The 22064-nt window shown below is 42.7% G+C and overlaps 1 protein-coding gene across 1 annotated transcript in view; it reads left to right on the forward strand.

Moving 5' to 3' along the window:
* Positions 1 to 1995: 1995 nt before the first annotated feature.
* The window catches only part of LOC120061207 (plexin-A1-like), a 35000-nt gene continuing 14931 nt past the window's right edge, over positions 1996 to 22064 (forward strand). The window contains exons 1-8 of the mRNA XM_039010832.1: positions 1996 to 2135; positions 9616 to 9709; positions 11311 to 11547; positions 12655 to 12798; positions 14091 to 14325; positions 16292 to 16434; positions 18528 to 18784; positions 21460 to 21526. Of these exons, the coding sequence (XP_038866760.1) occupies positions 2032 to 2135; positions 9616 to 9709; positions 11311 to 11547; positions 12655 to 12798; positions 14091 to 14325; positions 16292 to 16434; positions 18528 to 18784; positions 21460 to 21526 (1281 nt within the window). The 5' untranslated portion in view covers positions 1996 to 2031. The remainder of the gene's footprint in view (positions 2136 to 9615; positions 9710 to 11310; positions 11548 to 12654; positions 12799 to 14090; positions 14326 to 16291; positions 16435 to 18527; positions 18785 to 21459; positions 21527 to 22064) is intronic.

The following is a 22064-nucleotide window of genomic DNA, read 5'->3' on the forward strand; positions in this document are numbered from 1 at the left end:
GTCCTCTTTGTGTTTGTGTCCTTCTCTCTCGTCCTCTTTGTGTCTGTCTCCTTCTCTCTCTCGTTCTCTTTGTGTCTGTCTCCTCTCTCTCTCGTCCTCTTTGTGTCTGTCTCCTTCTCTCTCTCGTCCTCTTTGTGTCTGTCTCCGTCTCTCTCTCGTCCTCTTTGTGTTTGTATCCTTCTCTCTTGTCCTCTTTGTGTCTGTCTCCTTCTCTCTCTCGTCCTCTTTGTGTTTGTCTCCTTCTTGCTCTCGCCCTCTTTGTGTCTGTCTCCTTCTCTCTCTCGTCCTCTTTGTGTCTGTCTCCTTCTCTCTCTCGTCCTCTTTGTGTCTGTCTCCTTCTCTCTCTCTTCCTCTTTGTGTCTGTATCCTTCTCTCTCTCGTCCTCTTAGTGTCTGTCTCCTTCTCTCTCTCGTCCTCTTTGTGTTTGTCTCCTTCTCTCTCTCATCCTCTTTGTGTCTCATCCTCTTTGTCTCCTTCTCTCTCGTCCTCTTTGTGTCTGTCTCCTTCTCTCTCGTCCTCTTTGTGTCTGTCTCCTTCTCTCTCTCGTCCTCTTTGTGTCTCTATCCTTCTCTCTCTCGTCCTCTTTGTGTCTGTCTCCTCTCTCGTCCTCTTTGTGTCTGTCTCCGTCTCTCTCTCGTCCTCTTTGTGTCTGTATCCTTCTCTCTCTCGTCCTCTTTGTGTCTGTCTCCTTCTCTCTCGTCCTCTTTGTGTTTGTCTCCTTCTCTCTCTCTCGTCCTATTTGTGTCTGTCTCCTTCTCTCTCTCGTCCTATTTGTGTCTGTCTCCTTCTCTCTCTCTCGTCCTCTTTGTGTCTGTCTCCTTCTCTCTCTCGTCCTCTTTGTGTCTGTCTCCTTCTCTCTCTCGTCCTCTTTGTGTCTGTCTCCGTCTCTCTCTCGTCCTCTTTGTGTTTGTATCCTTCTCTCTTGTCCTCTTTGTGTCTGTCTCCTTCTCTTTCTCGTCCTCTTTGTGTCTGTCTCCTTCTCTCTCTCTCGTCCTATTTGTGTCTGTCTCCTTCTCTCTCTCTCGTCCTATTTGTGTCTGTCTCCGTCTCTCTCTCGTCCTATTTGTGTCTGTCTCCTTCTCTCTCTCTCGTCCTCTTTGTGTCTGTCTCCTTCTCTCTCTCGTCCTCTTTGTGTCTGTCTCCTTCTCTCTCTCGTCCTCTTTGTGTCTGTCTCCGTCTCTCTCTCGTCCTCTTTGTGTTTGTATCCTTCTCTCTTGTCCTCTTTGTGTCTGTCTCCGTCTCTCTCTCGTCCTCTTTGTGTTTGTATCCTTCTCTCTTGTCCTCTTTGTGTCTGTCTCCTTCTCTCTCTCGTCCTCTTTGTGTCTGTCTCCTTCTCTCTCTCGTCCTCTTTGTGTCTGTCTCCGTCTCTCTCTCGTCCTCTTTGTGTTTGTATCCTTCTCTCTCGTCCTCTTTGTGTCTGTCTCCTTCTCTCTCTCGTCCTCTTTGTGTCTGTCTCCTTCTCTCTCTCGTCCTCTTTGTGTCTGTTTCATTCTCGTTTTGTTGTTTGTCACAACCACCTTGTCAAAATATATGCAATCTTGGGAGGGTTTGTGGAGCGTGCGTTGTGAAGCGGGTTCCCATGGAAACGGGGCGAGGGGAATCAGAGGAGACATTGCAGGCACGTCTCCAATCAGGACCTGGGAATCACACCAGAATCACTCCTCTCCTCTCTTCCTAGAAAGACTGCGGCACTTTCCCAGAAATACAAGCATCATTCAACAGCGCTACAGATTAGTTATCGTAGTTACTGTGTAATAATTGACTAGACACACCAAGCATTGGTAGACACGGCTTTTAAAAATGAAGTGCTCGTTCATGTACACATTGACATAAGGTATGACCATTTCTTTAGAGACAGGTGCTGAAACCTAGACCATTGGTTTCTGTCATACTGATGAAACCCGTGAATGATATCTCTTTGTAACCGTTGTCATCCTTTAACCATGTTTCTCCCCCTCTCTCTGCAGGAGGAATGCCCGGGAGATAGTGTGTGTGACCCCAGCGGGGCTGACCCCAGGCAGCACACCAGTCATGGTGGACATCGACTCTGCTGAGCTGAGGAACCCAGAGGTCAAATATAACTACACCGACGACCCCACCGTCCTGAGGATTGAACCCGACTGGAGCATCGCTAGGTAGGGAGAGGATCTGGGTATTTACATTGATATCACCTGGTTCTCTGGTGCTGGTCAGCTGTGCAGTACTGGAGCTACAGTGGCACCTCTTTAAAAGAGTTAGAGAGGAAAACACAGAACCTTGTGGAAAGTCCACTTTGACCCAGAATGCTCTGCTTCCTGGTTAACCCTTTGAGACACTGTTACAAGATGCGATAGCCCTCACCCCTCTCTCTCTCTCTCTGTGTCTCTGTGTGTGTCTCTCTCTCTCCCTGTGTCTCTGTTGAAACAATTTCTGCTTCATCTATAATAGGTTGATCTAATAGGCTGTTGGATTGAAATGGGGTATAGTCATTGCTCTGTGGGATTGGCTAAGGAGCAGCTGTGGCCCAACCGCTGCCCCAGGGCCCCCGTGCCTCTGTGCTCTGTGTCTAAAATTCGGTGTGTATTTGTTAGGATCTACATGTGTGTTGAATTCTGTTTGTGGGTTGGGGGGTGACGGTGGGGGGGGTTCTGCTCTGCTCCACTGAGCCCACCCAGGGTTGGCCTGCCCAGCTACAGAGCCTGGATGGGTGGATGGGCTGACTGACTGACTGTTCCTCAATAGTCTCCAGTGATTCGCCACAGATCTGGGCTCCGTCTGGCACAGAGAAACAGACGGGAACACATGCATAAACAAATGAAAAACAAGCGACAAAATGACTGAGATTCCTGGATCTCTCATAGCCAAAATTCTCTCAGCTCATCGATGTGATCGCTATACTGTAGGCCGAAATGCCTTATTCACATACTCCAGCATAGAATACACCGGGGGCTTGGAGATGTGTGAACAACATATTTTTGTTCATCTGTGCATTAACTTCTACTTTCATGTCTATGTTAACGGCATTGCATATTCACTGCATTACAATGTTTTGAATAGGGAGTTGTATAAAAAAATCCAGAAAATCACATTGTAGGATTTTTAATGAATTTATTTGCAAATTATGGTGGAAAATAAGTATTTGGTCACCTACAAACAAGCAAGATTTCTGGCTCTCACAGACCTGTAACTTCTTCTTTAAGAGGCTCCTCTGTCCTCCACTCGTTACCTGTATTAATGGCACCTGTTTGAACTTGTTATCAGTATGAAAGACACCTGTCCACAACCTCAAACAGTCACACTCCAAACTTCACTATGGCCAAGACCAAAGAGCTGTCAAAGGACACCAGAAACAAAATTGTAGACCTGCACCAGGCTGGGAAGACTGAATCTGCAATAGGTAAGCAGCTTGGTTTGAAGAAATCAACTGTGGGAGCAATTATTAGGAAATGGAAGACATACAAGACCACTGATAATCTCCCTCGATCTGGGGCTCCACGCAAGATCTCACCCCGTGGGGTCAAAATTATCACAAGAACGGTGAGCAAAAATCCCAGAACCACACGGGGGGACCTAGTGAATGACCTGCAGAGAGCTGGGACTAAAGTAACAAAGCCTATCATCAGCAATGACAATGATCCCAAACACACCGCCCGGGCAACGAAGGAGTGGCTTCGTAAGAAGCATTTCAAGGTCCTGGAGTGGCCTAGCCAGTCTCCAGATCTCAACACAATAGAACATCTTTGGAGGGAGTTGAAAGTCCGTGTTGCCCAGCAACAGCCCCAAAACATCACTGCTCTAGAGGAGATCTGCATGGAGGAATGGGCCAAAATACCAGCAACAGTGTGTGAAAACCTTGTGAAGACTTACAGAAAACGTTTGACCTCTGTCATTGCCAACAAAGGGTATATAACAAAGTATTGAGAAACTTTTGTTATTGACCAAATACTTATTTTCCACCATAATTTGCAAATAAATTCATTAAAATGTGATTTTCTGGGGGAAAAAATCTCATTTTGTCTGTCATAGTTGAAGTGTACCTATGATGAAAATTACAGGCCTCTCTCATCTTTTTAAGTGGGAGAACTTGCACAATTGGTGGCTGACTAAATACTTTTTGCCCCACTGTATATAATAATACAGTACCAGTCAAAAGTTTGGACACACCTACTCAGGGTTTCTCAGGGTTTTTCATTATTTTTTACTATTTTCTACATTGTAGAATAATAGTGAAGACATCACAACTATGAAATAACACATATGGAATCATGTAGTAACCAAAAAAGTGTTAAACAAATTCTTCAAAGTAGCCACCCTTTGCCTTGACGACAGCTTTGCACACTCTTGGGATTCTCTCAACCAGCTTCACCTGGAATGCTTTTCCAACAGTCTTGAAGGAGTTCCCACATATGCTGAGCACTTGTTGGCTGCTTTTACTTCACTCTTCACTTTTACTTCACTCACCCAGATTTCCACCGGTCTAATGTCTATTGCTTGTGTTTTCTTGGCCCAAGCAAGTCTCTTCTTCTTATTGGTGTCCTTTAGTAGTGGTTTCTTTGCAGCAATTTGAAGTTATTGAAATTTTTCAGATTGACTGACTTTCATGTCTTAAAGTAATGATGGACTGTCATTTCTCTTTGCTTATTTGAGCTATTCTTGCCATAATATGGACTTGGTCTTTCACCAAATTAGGCTATCTTCTGTATACCACCCCTACCTTAAACGCATTAACTTCTCTGGGATATGTGGGACGCTAACGTCCCACTTGGCCAAAAGCCAGTAAAAATGCAGAGCACGAAATTCAAATAAATGACTATAAAAATCAAACTTTCATGAAATCACACATGAAAGATACCAAATGAAAGCTACACTTGTTGTGAATCCAGCCAACATGTCAGAATTCAAATAGGCTTTACGACGAAAGCACACCAAACGATTATGTTAGGTCAGAGCCAAGTCACAGAAAAACACAGCCATTTTTCCAGCCAAAGAGAGGAGTAACAAAAAGCAGAAATAGAGATAAAATTAATCACTAACCTTTCATGATCTTCATCAGATAACACTCACAGGACTTCATGTTACACAATACATGTATGTTTTGTTCGGTAAAGTTTATATTTATATCCAAAAATCTGAGCTTAGGCGGGACGCTACTGTCTCACTTGGCCAAAAGCCAGAGAAAATGCAGATCGCCAAATTCAAATAAATTACTATAAAAATCTAACTTTCATTAAATCACACATGAAAGATACCAAATTAAAGCTACACTTGTTGTGAATCTAGCCAACATTTCAGAATTCAAATACGCTTTTCTGCAAAAGCAAACGATGCTATTATCTGAGGATAGCAACAGAGTAAACAAAGAGAGAGAAGCATATTTCAACCCTGCAGGCGCGACACAAAACGCAGAAATAAAAATATAATTCATGCCTTACCTTTGACGAGCTTCTGTCGTTGGCACTCCAATATGTCCCATAAACATCACAAATGGTCCTTTTGTTCGATTAATTCCGTCGATATGTATCCAAAATGTCCATTTATTTGGCGTGTTTGATCCAGAAGAACACTGGTTCCAACTTGTGCAACGTGACTACAAAATATCTCAAAGGTTACCTGTAAACTTTGCCAAAACATTTCAAACTACTTTTGTAATACAACTTTAGATATTTTTTAACGTAAATAATCGATAAAATTGAAGACGGGATGATCTGTGTTCAATACAGGATTAAAACAAACTGTAGCTAGCTTTCTGGTCACGCGCCTCTAACAAACAGTACACTTCAAGTGACCCTCGTTCAAGATGGCCGTACTTCTTCATTACACAAAGGAAAAAACCTCAACCAATTTCTAAAGACTGTTGACATCCAGTGGAAGCGGTAGAAACTGCAAGAAGGTCAATTAGAAATCTGGATTCCCAATGAATACCCATTGAAAAGAGAGTGACCTCAAAAAAAAAAAAAAAATCTGAATGGTTTGCCCTCGGGGTTTCGCCTGCTAAATAAGTTCTGTTATACTCACAGACATGATTCAAACAGTTTTAGAAACTTCAGAGTGTTTTCTATCCACATCTACTCATTATATGCATATCTTATCTTCTGGGTATGAGTAGCTGGCAGTTGAATTTGGGTATGCTTTTCATTCAAACGTGAAAATGCTGCCCCCTATCCTAGAGAAGTTAAGAAGGAAAGAAATTCCACAAATTGACTTTTAACAAGGCACACCTATTAATTGAAATGCTTTCCAGGTGACTACCTCATGAAGCTAGTTGAGTGAGTGCCAAGAGGGTGCAAAGCTGTCATCCAGGCAAAGTGTGACTACTTCATTTGTTTAACACTTTTTTTTGGTTACTACATGATTCCATATGTGTTATTTCATAGTTTTGATGTCTTCACTATTATTCTACAATGTAGAAAATAGGAAAAATAAATAAAAACCCTTGAATGAGTAAGGTTGTCCAAACTTTTGACTGGTACTGTATGTAAATATATATATACAGTATATAAATATTTGTATTATTGTTATAATTTTTTTTACGAAAGTAGTGCACTGAGCCTCTACTAGTCCTGTATTAGCGGACTGATATCACTGTCTGTAGGTCGGGCAAAAATAAATGAATGGGAAAAATATTGTCAATTATATTCTTCTTACTATAAAATCAAATAACCTAATATAAAATAATGGTTTGGGACTGATAGCCTATCTGGTCTGCTAAAGGAACAAGCCTACAGCCTATGACATGGAGCATAGCCACATAACATACAGTAGACCAACTCATATTCTTTTCTTCTGAAATACATTTTCTTCATATCAGAATGTTTCTTTAGACCTGCCTAAAATAAATAATGGATTTATTGTGATGGTGTATATTCAATTGATTATTAGACTTTTTAAATGTAGATGTTCCAAAGACGCATCAGCAGCTTGTACGTGTGGAGACCTGGAGATGCTAAACGTGTTTATGTTAATTAACGGTCAATTACTGTGAGATTCTTTTGCATGACAATAACCAGCTGACAAAATGTCATGACCGCCAAAGCCCTATTTTTGGCTGAGCAAATAAGTGGACGTGGTACAGCTCGTCTATCACTGATCAGAAACATTTATCATGCAATGATGTAGCCCAGATCAAGTGCAGGCCTATTAGTTTCATCAGGCGTGTAAAGGCAACACCAAAAGCCTGCAGAGGTTGTGAAATATGAACATGAGACTGACATGCTTTTGAAAATAGGATTGCTATTCTTTTCTATTGGTATCATGATGTAGATACTCTCAATGTAAGACCCTACGCCCTGCTCCCTAACAAAGTGGAGGGCCGGTAGGAATGAGATGAAATGTGGTTAAAAAAATGCATGGGTTCTGTTTCAAATATAACTTTTTTATATGACAGCGGATCCACACGTTCCCGTGACACAAGCTGTGTAGGAAAAAATATTTGTTGTATTTTATTCTGTTATATTCCATTACATTATTACTGCGAAATATGTGTGTGTTGACTGTGATCAAGGCAGGTGTGTCTTGTCTGTTGAATGAACTAAATAATGAACTATTCATTTGGACGTAACATAAATAAACTCAAAATATTCCATTCTATTGTTTTGAAAATACATGTTATTAGTCTTCTAATGTTTCTTAGGACCTTTCTAAACAAATGAATAATAGATGTGTTTTTGATGGTGTATATTCAATGGGTTTATTAAAATAGATGCCCACCCACATCTGCTCACCACTCCCACCTGTCACCGGCATGCTGGCATGTGCACGGGAGGTATGAAAGGTGTATGCAGGCCTGTTTGTAAGGGCGTCATATAAACATTGCCCTATTATTTTTACAGGCAAAATACCTTAAATCCCTTGTGAAAGCAGTATAAGCTACTTTGTCAAAGCCCGTGGAGCCATGTTGCTGCTTAAATGGCAATTTTGCCACTTTTCAACCTCATATTCATTATCTCCAGCACCAAACCAGTAGGGGTGTAACGGTTCACCAAACCAGTAGGGGTGTAACGGTTCACCAAACCAGTAGGGGTGTAACGGTTCACCAAACCCGTGGTTTGGTACGTATTGCGGTTTTGTGGGGAAATTAAATGCCAACAGTTACTGTAGTACATTTTTGTTTATTTGAAAGGTGCAATATGCAAAAATCGCTCTGCCATTACCTGGTTGCTAAAATTCTAATAGTGTGCCTAATTTCAGTTTATGTGACAAAACAAGCAATATATAGTGTAGAGAACCATTGTACCATCCATTGTACCACTCTGAAATATATTTTCAATAACCAAAAATATTGTGTTTTCAGCTGTTTGAAGATGGTGTACAAAACCAAAAGTAAAAGATACAAAAACAAAACATAAGAACGGGAAGCATAGAAATAGCACACTTAGAACAGACAGTTTGTTCAGAAAATATTCAAACCCCTTGACTTTTTCCACATTTTGTCGGGTTCTTGACTAAGGCCCTTCTCCTCTGATTGCTCAGTTTGGCCGGGCAGCCAGCTCTAGGAAGAGTCTTGGTGGTTCCTAACTTCTCCCATTTAAGAATGATGAATGCCACTGTGGTCTTGGGGACATTCAATGCTGGAGACATTTTTTGGTACCCTTCCCCAGATCTGTGCCTCGGCCCAATCCTGTTTCGGAGCTCACCAGACAATTCCTTTGACCTCATGGCTTGGTTTTTGCTCTGACATGCACTGTCAACTTTGGGACCTTATATAGACAGGTATGTGCCATTCCAAATAATGTCCAATCAATTGAATTTACCACAAGTGGACTCCAATCAAGTTGTAGAAACATCTCAAGGATGATCAATTGAAACAGGATGCACCTGAGCTCAATTTTGAGTCTCATAGCAAAGGGTCTGAATAAATATGTAAATAAGGTATTTCTGTTTTTTATTTGTAATAAATTTGCAAACAATTCTAAAAACCTGTTTTCGCTTTGTCATTATGGGGTAATATGTGCAGATTGATGAGGAATTTGTTTTATTTAATACATTTTAGAATAAGGCTGTATGTAACAAAATGTGGAAAATGTAAAGAGGTCTGAATAGTTTCCAAATGCACTGTAGATAGTGGCTGAGGCTGGAGCTGGGTCTGGGCCTGCACTGGTGGGTGAAGAGAGAGAGTATATTCTCTGTTGGTTATTCCCTGAAGCGTGTACCTGAGGTAAGAGGGCTTTTTCACATAAAGAGCCGGGCTGGAGGTATAGGCGCTACACAAATAACAATCTGTGGAGAAAGCCTGCTTTAAAGAGGCAGCCTCAGCCACAGTCTCATGCCCAGCCTCAGCCAGGAGCTGCCTGTCAATGCATGCAGGATGAAGAAAGTCGACTGCAAAGAACACAGCATTCACGAGGCTAGATAAAGGAAGGCAGGAGGGATGGATACACGCTATACTTGCCAGACATAGTGGGTGTTGTTATGCACTGGCTTTCCAGACACTGGGACTGTAAACTAAATTTGTGACTGTCTCCTAGGACCTAAAGTACACCTACAACACATTTTATATTCCGGGGGTTTTATTCACGACTTACCAACAGCTGGCAAATGAATATACTTCAATCTACTGTGTGTTGATTGTCTAATACTTTTCTATGCATCCTCATATTTACATATTTGTTAACAAAGTATTTTTTTTTATTTTGTCAGTGGTGGAACCCTGTTGACCGTCAGTGGAACTAACCTGGCCACCATCAGAGAGCCTAAGATCAGAGCCAAGTACGGCTCCGCCGAATCCTTCCATGTGAGTATGGACCTAGCCCAGACCCCTTCACAAACACCTCACTCACACACATCTCGTCACCTGGTGTTTCTTCCATGTGAGTATGGACCTAGCCCAGACCCCTTCACAAACACCTCACTCACACACATCTCGTCGCCTGGTGTTTCTTCCATGTGAGTATGGACCTAGCCCAGACCCCTTCACAAACACCTCACTCACACACATCTCGTCGCCTGGTGTTTCTTCCATGGGTGGCCATCAGACTGTCTGCCGGTTGTTCTGACAATTTTGTCTCCTGTTTCTACCCTGCTCCTTGAAACAAAACATCCAACACTCCCCCAGGCCGTTTAACCTTTAAAATGTCCCAGGATGACAAAGCGGTGTTGGCAAGTCGCCCCTCACCCCCTCACCTTGCACCATGGGGCTCCATTAACCTTTCCTTCAGTTCTACTGGAAGAGAATCAACTTCTGCTTAATGACCTTGTTCTAATGGCCCGTCCCTTGTGCTCCGTTCAAACTAGCTTCTGCTCTAGACACAATGCTGCTGAGGTCCTTGTGCTCAGTGTTGGTGAACATGTTAAGTGGTCCATGTAGAGAAGCATACAGCGTAGGTGAAGTGATTGTTACAGTTCTGAATCTACTAGCAATACCTGGAGACATAAAAGCCAACACAGCAAAGCAGTAATATTTTCTGAGAATGTTTAGCTGGGAGTTAGAGAAACTGTAATGAGATACATATAAACCAATATTTGAATGGGTTTTTAAGTAACATGTCTCCTCTAGGGCTGTGGTTCTGAACTGGTTTTGCCTCGGGACCCAAATTTGACCAGGTTGTCTCAGTCGCGACCCAATATTCACATTGTGAGAAAGAATCGCCAATATATAATCTGGAAAACAATTTGTAATACTATATTGATAGTAAATGTAGCAATTATATTACAAGGGAACAACATTCCCACCTCTTTCATTGTCAGTAATTACATTTTGCCCATATTCCTGATGAAGAATGTTAATAAATTCACTGGTTTGAGACCACAAAATCCACCAAAATAGCACTGCTAATATCTCTATAATGAAAATACTGGGATTAAAGAAAACATTTCCAGAGATTAAATTATTAAAATATGTAAATTCATTATAATTTCAAAAAAGTTATACCTGGTTAAAGTCATTTAAATTCAGACTATGGTATTATTATTATAAAACATTTTTTTAAGGAACTCAGTCTGGGTCTCAATTTACTCTTGAAAAGTTGTAATAGTAGAATGCACAAGGTGCAATTTTGAAGTTGGGTAGTGCATCATCAGCTCCTCGTGTCATGTCAGTCATTGCATAGCTTAGAGAGCTATTAATAACTTGTCAGAAATGTCCAGATCAACTAGCCCATGTCAGCTAACGTTTTTTAACTAGGATTTTTAGCCCATAGATTTTGTTGGAATGTTTGCGTCACTCAGATGTCTCACGAACACACATAAGACATGTCAAAATGCGTTCCCAAATGAAGCAAGGGGAGCCCGAGTGAAAAGGGGTGGGAACCACCGTTGTAAGGGAACATACAATTTGTCATCTCAAACTTTTCTAATCTCTTTTATTTACTATTTTCTTTCTCCCGTCCCGCTCAGAACTGCACAGTGTTTAATAACTCAGTGATGGTGTGCCTAGCCCCGTCGGTTACTGACTCCGAGAGGGGCTTCTCAGACACAGGCAGTGGGCCGGATGAGATCGGCTTCTACATGGACAACGTCCACGCTCTGGTGGTGGTCAACGAGACGTTCAGCTACTACCCCGACCCCGTGTTCGAACCCCTCAGCCCCACCGGGGTCCTGGAGCTCAAACCCACCTCCCCTCTCATCCTCAAGGTAAGAGAGCCTGCGTGCCAGCAGGGCAGAGTGGTTGGAGTGGGGGGTGAACACTGAGGACCAGAGAGGCTCAGTCATTTCAACGAGCCACAGAAACTCAAATGTATATTTTCAAGTGTCTACAAGGGAATTATCTTTCACCTGTCTATCTTATAAACCATTCATGTATTTGTATTTGTTAATCCCTATTAAAATACAGTGTATACTATTACATAAAATATATTTTTACGTTTTTGGATTACATCAAATGTAATCGGCCAGATTTTTCGATTTAGATTATACAATGTTTCATGTATCCCTCAGCTCCAGCTCTAAACGTCAAAATTGGGACGGTTGTGCATCCAATTATCCTCTGAGCCAATATAAAAAAACAACATAAGAACCATCATTGAAAATGAAATGTATTAACTAAACCTTTTCTGATTGCAGAGAGAATCCCCCGCCTGGTTTGTTAAAACTAACCTTCACATTAGCACAGTGATGAGAATAAGAAAATGTAATTTGCTGAAATAATCAAGGGTATTTTACGAGATGTGCATCGCATTCGCCATGCAGTTAATTTTTCATCTGGTGCGCGGGGTGGGGTGTTGGGTGCATGGCTGATGCAGGGTGAAATGATCGTGAATAGAATGCATGCCTGAAGTGTTCCACGGCGTGACCTGCCTGGGAGGAGCCCTGTGGAGAGAGGGATTGGAAGACTGAGTCTTCACCTCTCTCATGCTGCTAGAGCAGTGGGTGGCACAACAGCTCTCTCTCTCTCTCCCCCCACCTGCTCTTCTCTGCCACCCTTCTGTTGTTGCTGCTCTCTCTCTAGAGTTGAAGGCTACAGGGCCCATGGCCTCGCTCTGACACGTAGGCAAAGAGAGATGCTTGGAAAAAAGATATATGTTTTCCAAAGCTTTTGTCAGATTGAAATTGTGCGACCTCCAACATCGGCGGTGGCTCCATACGAGCCTCGCCAAAGTCTGTCACATTATAGAACATATCTTGCCTTGCTACCAGTGCACGGCTTTGTGTGGTTAACTCTGTGCTTGGCCTTGGTTGAAAGGATTGGGTCAGATAAAAAAGATGAAACATTTGACACTGTTTTTGTGTGTTTCCTTCCAGGGTCGTAACCTAATCCCTGCAGCGCCTGGTAACTCCAGGCTGAACTACACGGTGTTCATCGGGGAGACCCCCTGTGTTCTGACCCTGTCTGAGACTCAGCTGCTGTGTGAATGGCCCAACCTCACTGGACAGCACAAAGTCACAGTGAGCACTTCATCTATACCATTTCATTTCACATGGCACACGACTCACCTGGACTGAGTTCACACTGTCTCCCTTGACTTTACTTTGTTTTATCTAACCTTTATATATACTCAAGATGGAATTGCCTCTGTACATTTTTTTCAGTAAAATACTACAGCTAATTTCATTGCACTTAGTATTTTTTTGGTTTCCCCAAGTACTACTTTCTATATATCCTCAAATACACACACAGTCCCCTCCAAACATATCTCTACTATCCTCTCCAGTCACACTATCTGTGTGACATTTACTAGTCTGGAAAGACATTGAAAGTAGTGACAACACATCCATGTAATTCAATATGATGGCTCTCCAAACTACCAGTAGGCTTGGAGCTGGATTCTTTTTGCTTTGCAACTAAATGTCATGTTGAATATTGGAGAAATACCATTTTCATGGGTCGGTATAGTAATTCATTACTCTTGACAATGGCACTTTAAAAATAGAACTGTCTGTTTCCATCCGCTCTGGGCTGGGCTGGGCTGTGTGTGTGTGTGTGTGTGTGTGTGTGTGTGTGTGTGTGTGTGTGTGTGTGTGTGTGTGTGTGTGTGTGTGTGTGTGTGTGTGTGTGTGTGTGTGTGTGTGTGTGTGTGTGTGTGTGTGCACGCGCGCGTGTGTGTTGTGTGCGCTGTGGGGTGTGCTGGGGAGAAGGACACAGCTGTGTGTTCTATACCCTGTGTAAAGTGACCTACATACAGGGCCCCCAGTAGGCGTCCGGCCCGACGCACAAGGCTATGTCTCTGTATGTGTGCAGAGTCTGGTGTGTGTGTGTTGTCTTGTTTGCCTCCTCAGATGCACAGCTGTGTGTTGGCGGCTCTGCCTTCTGCAAGTTTTCTAAGAAACCTGTTATGGCCTTCAGGTTTTTCTGTTCTCATCAGTCCCTTCCCTGTCAATACAATAGAAAATACATGATGTTTAGAAACTGTCGTCAACAGGACGAACTTTTAGCACCTGAACCCGATTTTACAAGTGTTTAACATTCTTTGACTTTGTGTTAACTTGATACTTTAAAGTGCAGTAATCATTGCTCATCGAAATAGTTATCAACCCCCCACTGAATACTTTGATTTGAGATATTCCAGTGATGGGTTCTGTCAGACCTGCTGCGTTTATGTAAATGTGGTTTGTTAGAACCCACAGTGTTTCACTTCTATTAATGACACTGGTTCCTGAGGGGAAGTCTCTTTCACTGTACTGATTGCTTTGTTTGATTACACTCTGTGACGTGTTTCTCTGTCTGTGTGTGTGATCAGATCCGGGTGGGTGGGTTCGAGTACTCCCCTGGTACTCTCCAGATCTACTCAGACAGCCTGCTGACCCTGCCTGCTATCATCGGTATCGGCGGAGGTGGTGGTCTGCTGCTATTGGTCATCATCGCTGTGCTCATCGCCTACAAGAGGAAGTCCCGTGATGCTGACCGCACCCTGAAACGCCTGCAGCTGCAGATGGACAACCTGGAGTCCAGAGTGGCCCTGGAGTGTAAAGAGGGTACAGACAGTCACACACTCCTTGTCAGTCTCTCTTTCACCTCTCTCTCTCTCTCTCTCTCTCTCTCTCTCTCTCTCTCTCTCTCTCTCTCTCTCTCTCTCTCTCCCTCTCTTTTCTCTCTCTTTTTTCTCTCTCTCTCTCTTTCTCTTTCCCCCTCACTCTCCCTCATTCATAATCACTCTTATTCTCTTTCTGTGTGGATATGTGGCTGTGCTGTAGCTGCACTCTGTCCAGTCGTCATGGTAACAGGTTGGTGTGGCTGATGCGAGAGGGCTGCTTGCTCTCTGGTGGTGTGGTCGCAGTATCCTCTGAACGTGTGAGTGTGTGTTGTGTGGACAGCCAAGTTGGTGTTGTCGCTTTGACGTTTTGAGGTGCGTCTATGCTGCCCACTGAGAGATGGACGGAGACTAATTGGTCCTTATCTGTGGCTGGCCATCCGGAGGGTCATAGCCTTGTCAGTCTCAGCCCACAGCCTGCCGCCAAACACTGATGGATACAGAGATGAGGAAGAGAACTCTGGCAGGGGAAGAGAGACGGGGACTGTGTGGGGTCAGATCGACCAGTACAGGGAACATCGGAGAGTGATTGAGTTAAAGCTACTGTTACTCCACGTGTATACCTGATAGAATTAGCATTCTTGCCACACATGCTCAATACAATGCACATGCCGTGATTTATTTACAACAAAAACAGCAGCAGCACACAACAGACATGAGAAGTTTGGGCAACGATGTGAGGTAAAAACACTGAGTGCCACCAGGAAGTAGAGCGTTGCTGTGTCCCCGCCCCCTGCTCCGCCCCTCCTGCTGGAGGCCCAGACGGGCTATGCTACCCGTCTGGGCGGGATGGGCGGGGCAGCAGACGGGGGGGGCGGGCTTGGCTGCGGGGAGGTGGGCGTGTCCCACTAAGTGTCAGTCAGCAGGGGAGGGGAGGATGATAGGAGAGGTGGAGCTCAATGAGCCGTGCTCTAAGGGCCATCAGAGAGCAGTGTAATCCAAACAAACAGACAGACAAAACTAACAGTCACACGGCTAATGGCCCATTAACAACATATTAGATGCTGCTGCAACTGTTGACGGCGAGACGATCTGCTGTGTAGTTTACTTTGCTGGATGTAATGGTTGCTTTGGCTTGGTGCTTAGACACAACAAACTCAATAGAATGAAGGATTACTATTTTATTTTGCCAATTGTTGGAAAGTCAAGACTCAGCCAGACACATTCCCTGTCAACAGAATGTTTTATTATTCACATTATAACTTTGATTATTACAGTTATTTTATCTCTATGAATAATTGGACCCATACTGAAAGGCCCATATATGCATGATAATAAAGCCTTAATTAACCTGTAGGAATCGTGCAGTCTGTATAATGTTTGAGTGGCTGCTAAACTGTACGTAGAAATGGTGAAGCCCGTACAGAAGGGGGAGCTTGGCAGTCTACTATAATCATCCCAGCGGACGACGCAGGCCAATAACAGCTGGAGGAAATGATGCATGAAATGCATTGCTCCTTTATTAATTATCCACTCATCCAATTAATTGACTTTCTTTCCGATGAACTTTGTTTCATCTTTTTCTCTTTCCATTGTCTCTCCTCTTTTTTGTAACAGTTTATTTTCTTTCCTTTAGCACTTCTCTTGTATTTCCAAGTAGTATGGATTCAATTCAAAACACAACAGAAGAATGAAATCAACATTCTATTTACTTGCCCTTTCCATGTGTCTTTTTCTCTAAGCCAATCAGTGTAGTATTGGTGTGGTGGTATATGTTTGCAGTTGACATTGATAATACTGTGCAACACACAGTTGTAACATTGGAATACACACACTTTGAGTGTAATGAAGATACTGTACTTCCAGAATCCCCTTCGATGTCCATTCTTACCCAGTGCAACTGGCTGTGCATCCCTGTGTTTAAGTGTCTACATCTTAGTAAGTTAATTCTCTGTCTGTGTGATCCCCAGCCTTTGCAGAGTTGCAGACAGACATCCATGAGTTGACCCAGGAGCTGGACGGAGCGGGCATTCCCTTCCTGGAATACAGGACCTACGCCATGAGGGTCCTCTTCCCTGGCATCGAGGACCACCCCGTGCTCAAGGAGATGGAGGTACGGGTCAAGGAGGTACACCACCACTGCCACCGCAGCATGTAGAATAGAATATCTATACCACTGTCTATACTAATCTGTATCTATATCTATATCTAATATCCCACACTCTGAATGTTAGAGGAAACCTTTGTCTCACCAAAATCCCGTGTTACAGCTCGGGAAGGTACAGAGGACAGGATGTATGTAACATGATACCATTTCATACAGCCAATCATTAAGCCGATGAAATGGTCATATGATATGGCTATAATCATTTCATATACAGTAGCCGCATCACATAGGAGCTTCTCTCGCTTCATGTATCAATGACGTTCCATATATATTTCAAATATGCTACTAGATCCCACCTGGTTCAGCATGAAATATATGCAAATGGCTGTCAGAATACAGTGTAGAGACTCTCTACCTCCCCGCCCTGTCAACCACAGGCTCTTCTAAAGGGGAGGGATTACATCTTTATTGTTATGTCCGGATTTCTTTCCCACTGAATTTCCCCTCGAGTCCCAGGCGTAATCAAGTGTCCATACACACGGCTCAATCCCTTATTGCTCTGTGTAGCTGCTCTCCCCAAAGCAACCTACAGTACCCAGCCTGCTCCCCCAGAGGCCCCAGAATTTCATTTAGCTCCACGGAGGAAAATTGAGGCACTTTATTAGGCCGTGTAGTGGAAGGAGGAGAGATTCTGTGAAGTCAGAGTGCATGGTGTACGGTACGGTACGGCGGTCCTCGATTGGCTACAGGACTAGATGTGTTTCAGAGTTATGAGGTCAGTCGAGGATCATGGGAGGCAGGCGGGTGGGGGGATGGAGCCAGGCAATTGGCTAATGGAGGAGGAAGTGTTTTTTCATAAAGACAGAGACAGTACTTTGATTTTATTTTCCTTTTATTAACACGTACTGGGTGTTGTTTAGGCATGACATTATGCCGTAAGCCTTGCAGAATATACTAGATGTTTGTCTCCCTTTTTAACAGACTTGTTTTTCTGAGCAGTAGCACTGCCTTGTCTATGTGAGAGAGTTAGAGTGAAGGATTGTGGGTTAGGTCTAGAGGGGGCCGTAGCATTGCTGATGAGAAGTGACAGATGCCAGCCTGTGGAACAGACTTCTGTCACCCAGCCACCCTCGGACGCACAGCACTGCACAGGCCCTCTCCTTTCTACGCCCCAGTGCATCCCCCCTTCCTCCTCCTCCTCCTCCCGTTCTGTTTTCTCCTGTGCTCAGCTGACGATGTAGGGCAAATTGATCATAAGACATTTGAAGAAACATCTCCTAAGATAGAATGCATTGTACTTGTGCTTGTGACAATAAAACTTGAAACTTGAAAATGCACTGCAGGCTTTAAAAGCAGCTGAGGTCATGAATGTGAATCTAACAATGGCCTCATAGGCCAAGATGTCATGTCTTGTATACAGTACATAGCCAAGCTCTAAATAATGCTTACATAATTTATTGTTGTGTTATTTACGTTAGTCTTACTCCGTGTATTTACATTATACCATTTACATTACCCCTACCCCACACAAAAACACAACTTTATGCAAAAACACTACAGTAATTACTATAGTATATACTACAGTATTTAATTTGCATATACCCTGCCCATTCCCTTCCCCCATAATCCCAATGTGTGCCACCAATAAGTGAGAAACCTATATGCCCAAGTAGAGACGATATATTGTCTTCGCTACAGGTTATAGAAAAGAGCAAAAGCTCTGAACTATCCATTCAGACCTCAGTCCTAAAGTACCTACCTACAGGTTATGAAAAATGTGCTCTTTGAGAATTTTGCCCAGTAGGTTTCCTAAAGGAGAAATCCCACACTTCTATGTCAAAAAAATAAAAAATACAAAATACTACACTAAATACAACAGTATTGTCCGCAAAACCAATAAAGTTAATAATACAGTATACTACAGTTTGCAAAAAGACTATAGTATATAATACAGTTGTTTTTTACTACAGTATTTATACTATAGTCAACTGTAAATACTATAGTATTTTATCCATAGTGTACTGTAGTATGTTTTTATGTGGGGTACTCCACATATTTACATTACATTTACAACACATGTGGATGTTGTTTCCTGATAGGTCCAGGCCAACCAGGAGAAGGCCTTGACCCTGTTTGGCCAGCTCCTCACCAAGAAGCACTTCCTGTTGACGTTCATCCGCACCCTGGAGGCGCAGCGCTCCTTCTCCATGCGTGACCGTGGCAACGTGGCGTCGCTCATCATGACAGCGCTTCAGGGGGAGATGGAGTACGCCACAGGGGTTCTGAAACAGCTTCTATCTGACCTCATTGACAAGAACCTGGAGAGCAAGAACCACCCCAAGCTGCTGCTGCGCCGGTGAGATGGACACATTCACACAATCGCCCATTCACACAGTCGTCCGCTGACACACTCACTCACACATTTGTTGTAACACACATTTCTTAACATACTGACTTGTGTACTACTGTTTAATAAATCATACTACTCTTACATACAGTGGATTCAGGAAGGTATTCAGACCCCTTGACTTTTTCCACATTTTCTTACTTTACAGCCTTATTCTAAAATGTATTAAATTAATTGTTTTCCTCATCAATCTACACATAATACCCCATAATGACAAAGTGAAAACAGGTTTTTAGAATTGTTTGCAAATGTATTAAAAATAAAAAACTGAAATACCTTTAATAATTTACATAAGTATTCAGACCCTTTGCTATGAGACTCGAAATTGAGCTCAGATGCATCCTGTTTCCATTGATCATCCTTGAGATGTTTCTACAACTTGATTGGAGTCCACCTGTGGTAAATTCAATTGATTGGACATTATTTGGAAAGGCACACACTTGTGTACATGAAGTCCCACAGTTGACAGTGCATGTCATAGCAAAAACCAAGTCATGAGGACGAAGGAATTGTCAGTAAAATTCTGAGAAAGGATTGTGTCAAGGCACTGATCTGGGGAAGGGTACCAAAAAATGTCTGCAGCATTGAAGGTCCCCAAGAAGACAGTGCCCTCCATCTTTCTTAAATGGAAGAAGTTTGGAACCACCAAGACTCTTCCTAGAGCTGGCCTCCCGGCCAAACTGAGCAATCGGGGGAGAAGAGCCTTGGTCACTCTGACAGAGCTCCAGTGCCTCTGTGGAGATGGGATAACCTTCCAGAAGGACAACCATCTCTGCAACACTCAACCAATCAGGCCTTTATGGGAGAGTGGCCAGATGAAAGCCACTCCTAAGTAAAAAACACATGACAGCCCGCTTGGAGTTTGCCAAAAGGCAGCTATAGGACTCAAGATTCTCTGTTTTGTTGAAACCAAGATTGAACTCTTTGGCCTGAATGCCAAGCGTCACGTCTGGAGGAAACCTGGCACCATCCCAACGGTGAAGCATGGTGATGGCAGCATCATGCTGTGGGAATGTTTTTCAGCGGCAGTGACTGGGAGACTAGTCAGGATTGAGGGAAAGATGAACAGAGCAATGTACAGAGAGATCCTTGATGAAAACCTGCTCCGGAGCGCTCAGGACCCCGGACTGGGGAGAAGGTTCACCTTCCAACAACACAACAACCTTAAGCACACAGCCAAGACAACGCAGGAGTGGCTTCAGAACAAGTCTCTCAATGTCCTTGAGTGGCCCAGCCAGAGCCCGGACTTGAACCAGATCGAACATCTATGGAGAGACCTGAAAATATGAATATTTATATAATGTAATATTTCAGTTTTTTATTTTTAATACTTTTGCAAAAATGTCAAAAAACTGTTTTTGCTTTGTCATTGTGGGGGATTGTGTGTAGATTGATGAAGGAAAAAACTATTAAATCCATTTTAGAATAAGGCTGTAACGTAACAAAATGTGTAAAAAGTCAAGGGGTCTGAATACTTTCCGAATGCACTGTACACAGTAGTACATATTTTATTTCCGTATTCTCTCAAACAATATAGCCATTGGTGTAGTGGAGGGTAAACGCAAGTAAACACAGTTTAGCTACCTTTTTTTGCCCAACAGTTAACCACCTTTTGCAGAAAAATGCATTTAAAGTATAGGGAGCGTTACTTTTTTCCCAATAATTGTTTTACCACTACATCACTGTATATAGCCAAACCAAGACGGAGGACTTAAACTCAAAGAAATGGCCAAATCAAAGTCTTAGTTAAAGATGCACTGTGCTGAAACCGCTACCACCATTCCCTGTTTGCAAAAATTCTAATAGTTCGCCAAATTTCAGTTTATGTGACAAACAAGCAAGTACTGTATAGTGTAAAGAATCACTGTACCATCTAAACCACTGTGAATTTCTTTTTCCATAACCAAAAATATTGTATTTTCAGCTGTTTGAAGCTGGTGTACAAAACCGAAAGTATAAGGCACAAAAACGAAACTTAAGCACGTAAAGCATAGAAATAGCGCACAGAACAGATCTACTGCTTCTTAGACTTGCTTTCAATGAGAATGACAGATCTATAACTCATATTTCTATGTGTATTTTGCCCAAAAAGTTACATATTGCAGCTTTAGGGGTGTTTTGTAGAAGTTTTCTTCCTATCACCCCTCCTTCCTGTGCCGCCTTTTAATTTAGATGAACTAGATAATTAAGGAGAGAAAGTTGCTTTTCTAGCTGCTGTAGGGGGAGGAGAAAGGGGAAACGGAAAAGGAGCAAACTGTTTGCCTAGGTTTCCTCTCTGGATATTAGGATAAATAAATATAAATACATTACAGTGGATTTTAATTGCTCCTCATCTGTGGGACATTTCAGGGGTCTTTGTTCGTAGAGGCAACAGGTTTATGATTAACGAGAGAAGTTACCCAATTATGGTAATTGTCTGTTTTTAATGAAGATTGGTTGTTTGCTTTGAGAATAAAGTATTTGTTTTAAGACCTTTTTCCCCTTATGAAAGTATCAGTATTAGTCTAAAACTAAAACTCGATTTATTCCTAGTTAGTTTTTAGGTAGAGCTGCAATTTCTTCTAGTTGATTATTGAACTATCATGTCTTATTTATCCTCCTCTTGCCTTACATTTCTCTGTTAGAACGGAGTCTGTTGCTGAGAAGATGCTGACCAACTGGTTCACTTTTCTCTTGTACAAGTTCCTAAAGGTAAGTCCACCATCAAACCGCTCTGACCAGATGAGCTACAGTAGCTACTCTTCAGGAACCCCGCATCTCCACCACTCTCTCTCTTCTACCAATTACAATTAGTTTGTTTTCCCCCTTCCCTGTTTCTCATTATGGGTTAGTACACTATTACTATTTTAATCTGTTTAAGGCTCCAACTAGAGGCGTTTCTCTTTATTTCATTAGTTTGTTACGTTATTATTTATTTGACAGACATGTTCTTGCCTGCGGTCATTAGGAGCTTTGGGGGTGTGGCGTTCGACTGGTCCTCTCTTCACTCTCTTCTCACTCTCTCTCGCTCCCTTGTGGAAGATTGTAAAATTACCACCTAATGAAGCCGGGAGGTGGAAATAAAGATAATTTCATAGACAACCGTGTCGTAGCGAGGGCTAGGGAGTGATGTATGCGTGTTCCCTATCGTTAGCAGCTGTCTGGTTAATTAGCACAGATGCTAACAAGACGTTAACAGCATATGCAGGGAGAGAGAGGGAGAGTTGGGCTGCTGCATAGGAATCAGGAG

The sequence above is a fragment of the Salvelinus namaycush genome, chromosome 16, assembly GCF_016432855.1.
Source record: "Salvelinus namaycush isolate Seneca chromosome 16, SaNama_1.0, whole genome shotgun sequence".
Taxonomy (NCBI): domain Eukaryota; kingdom Metazoa; phylum Chordata; class Actinopteri; order Salmoniformes; family Salmonidae; genus Salvelinus; species Salvelinus namaycush.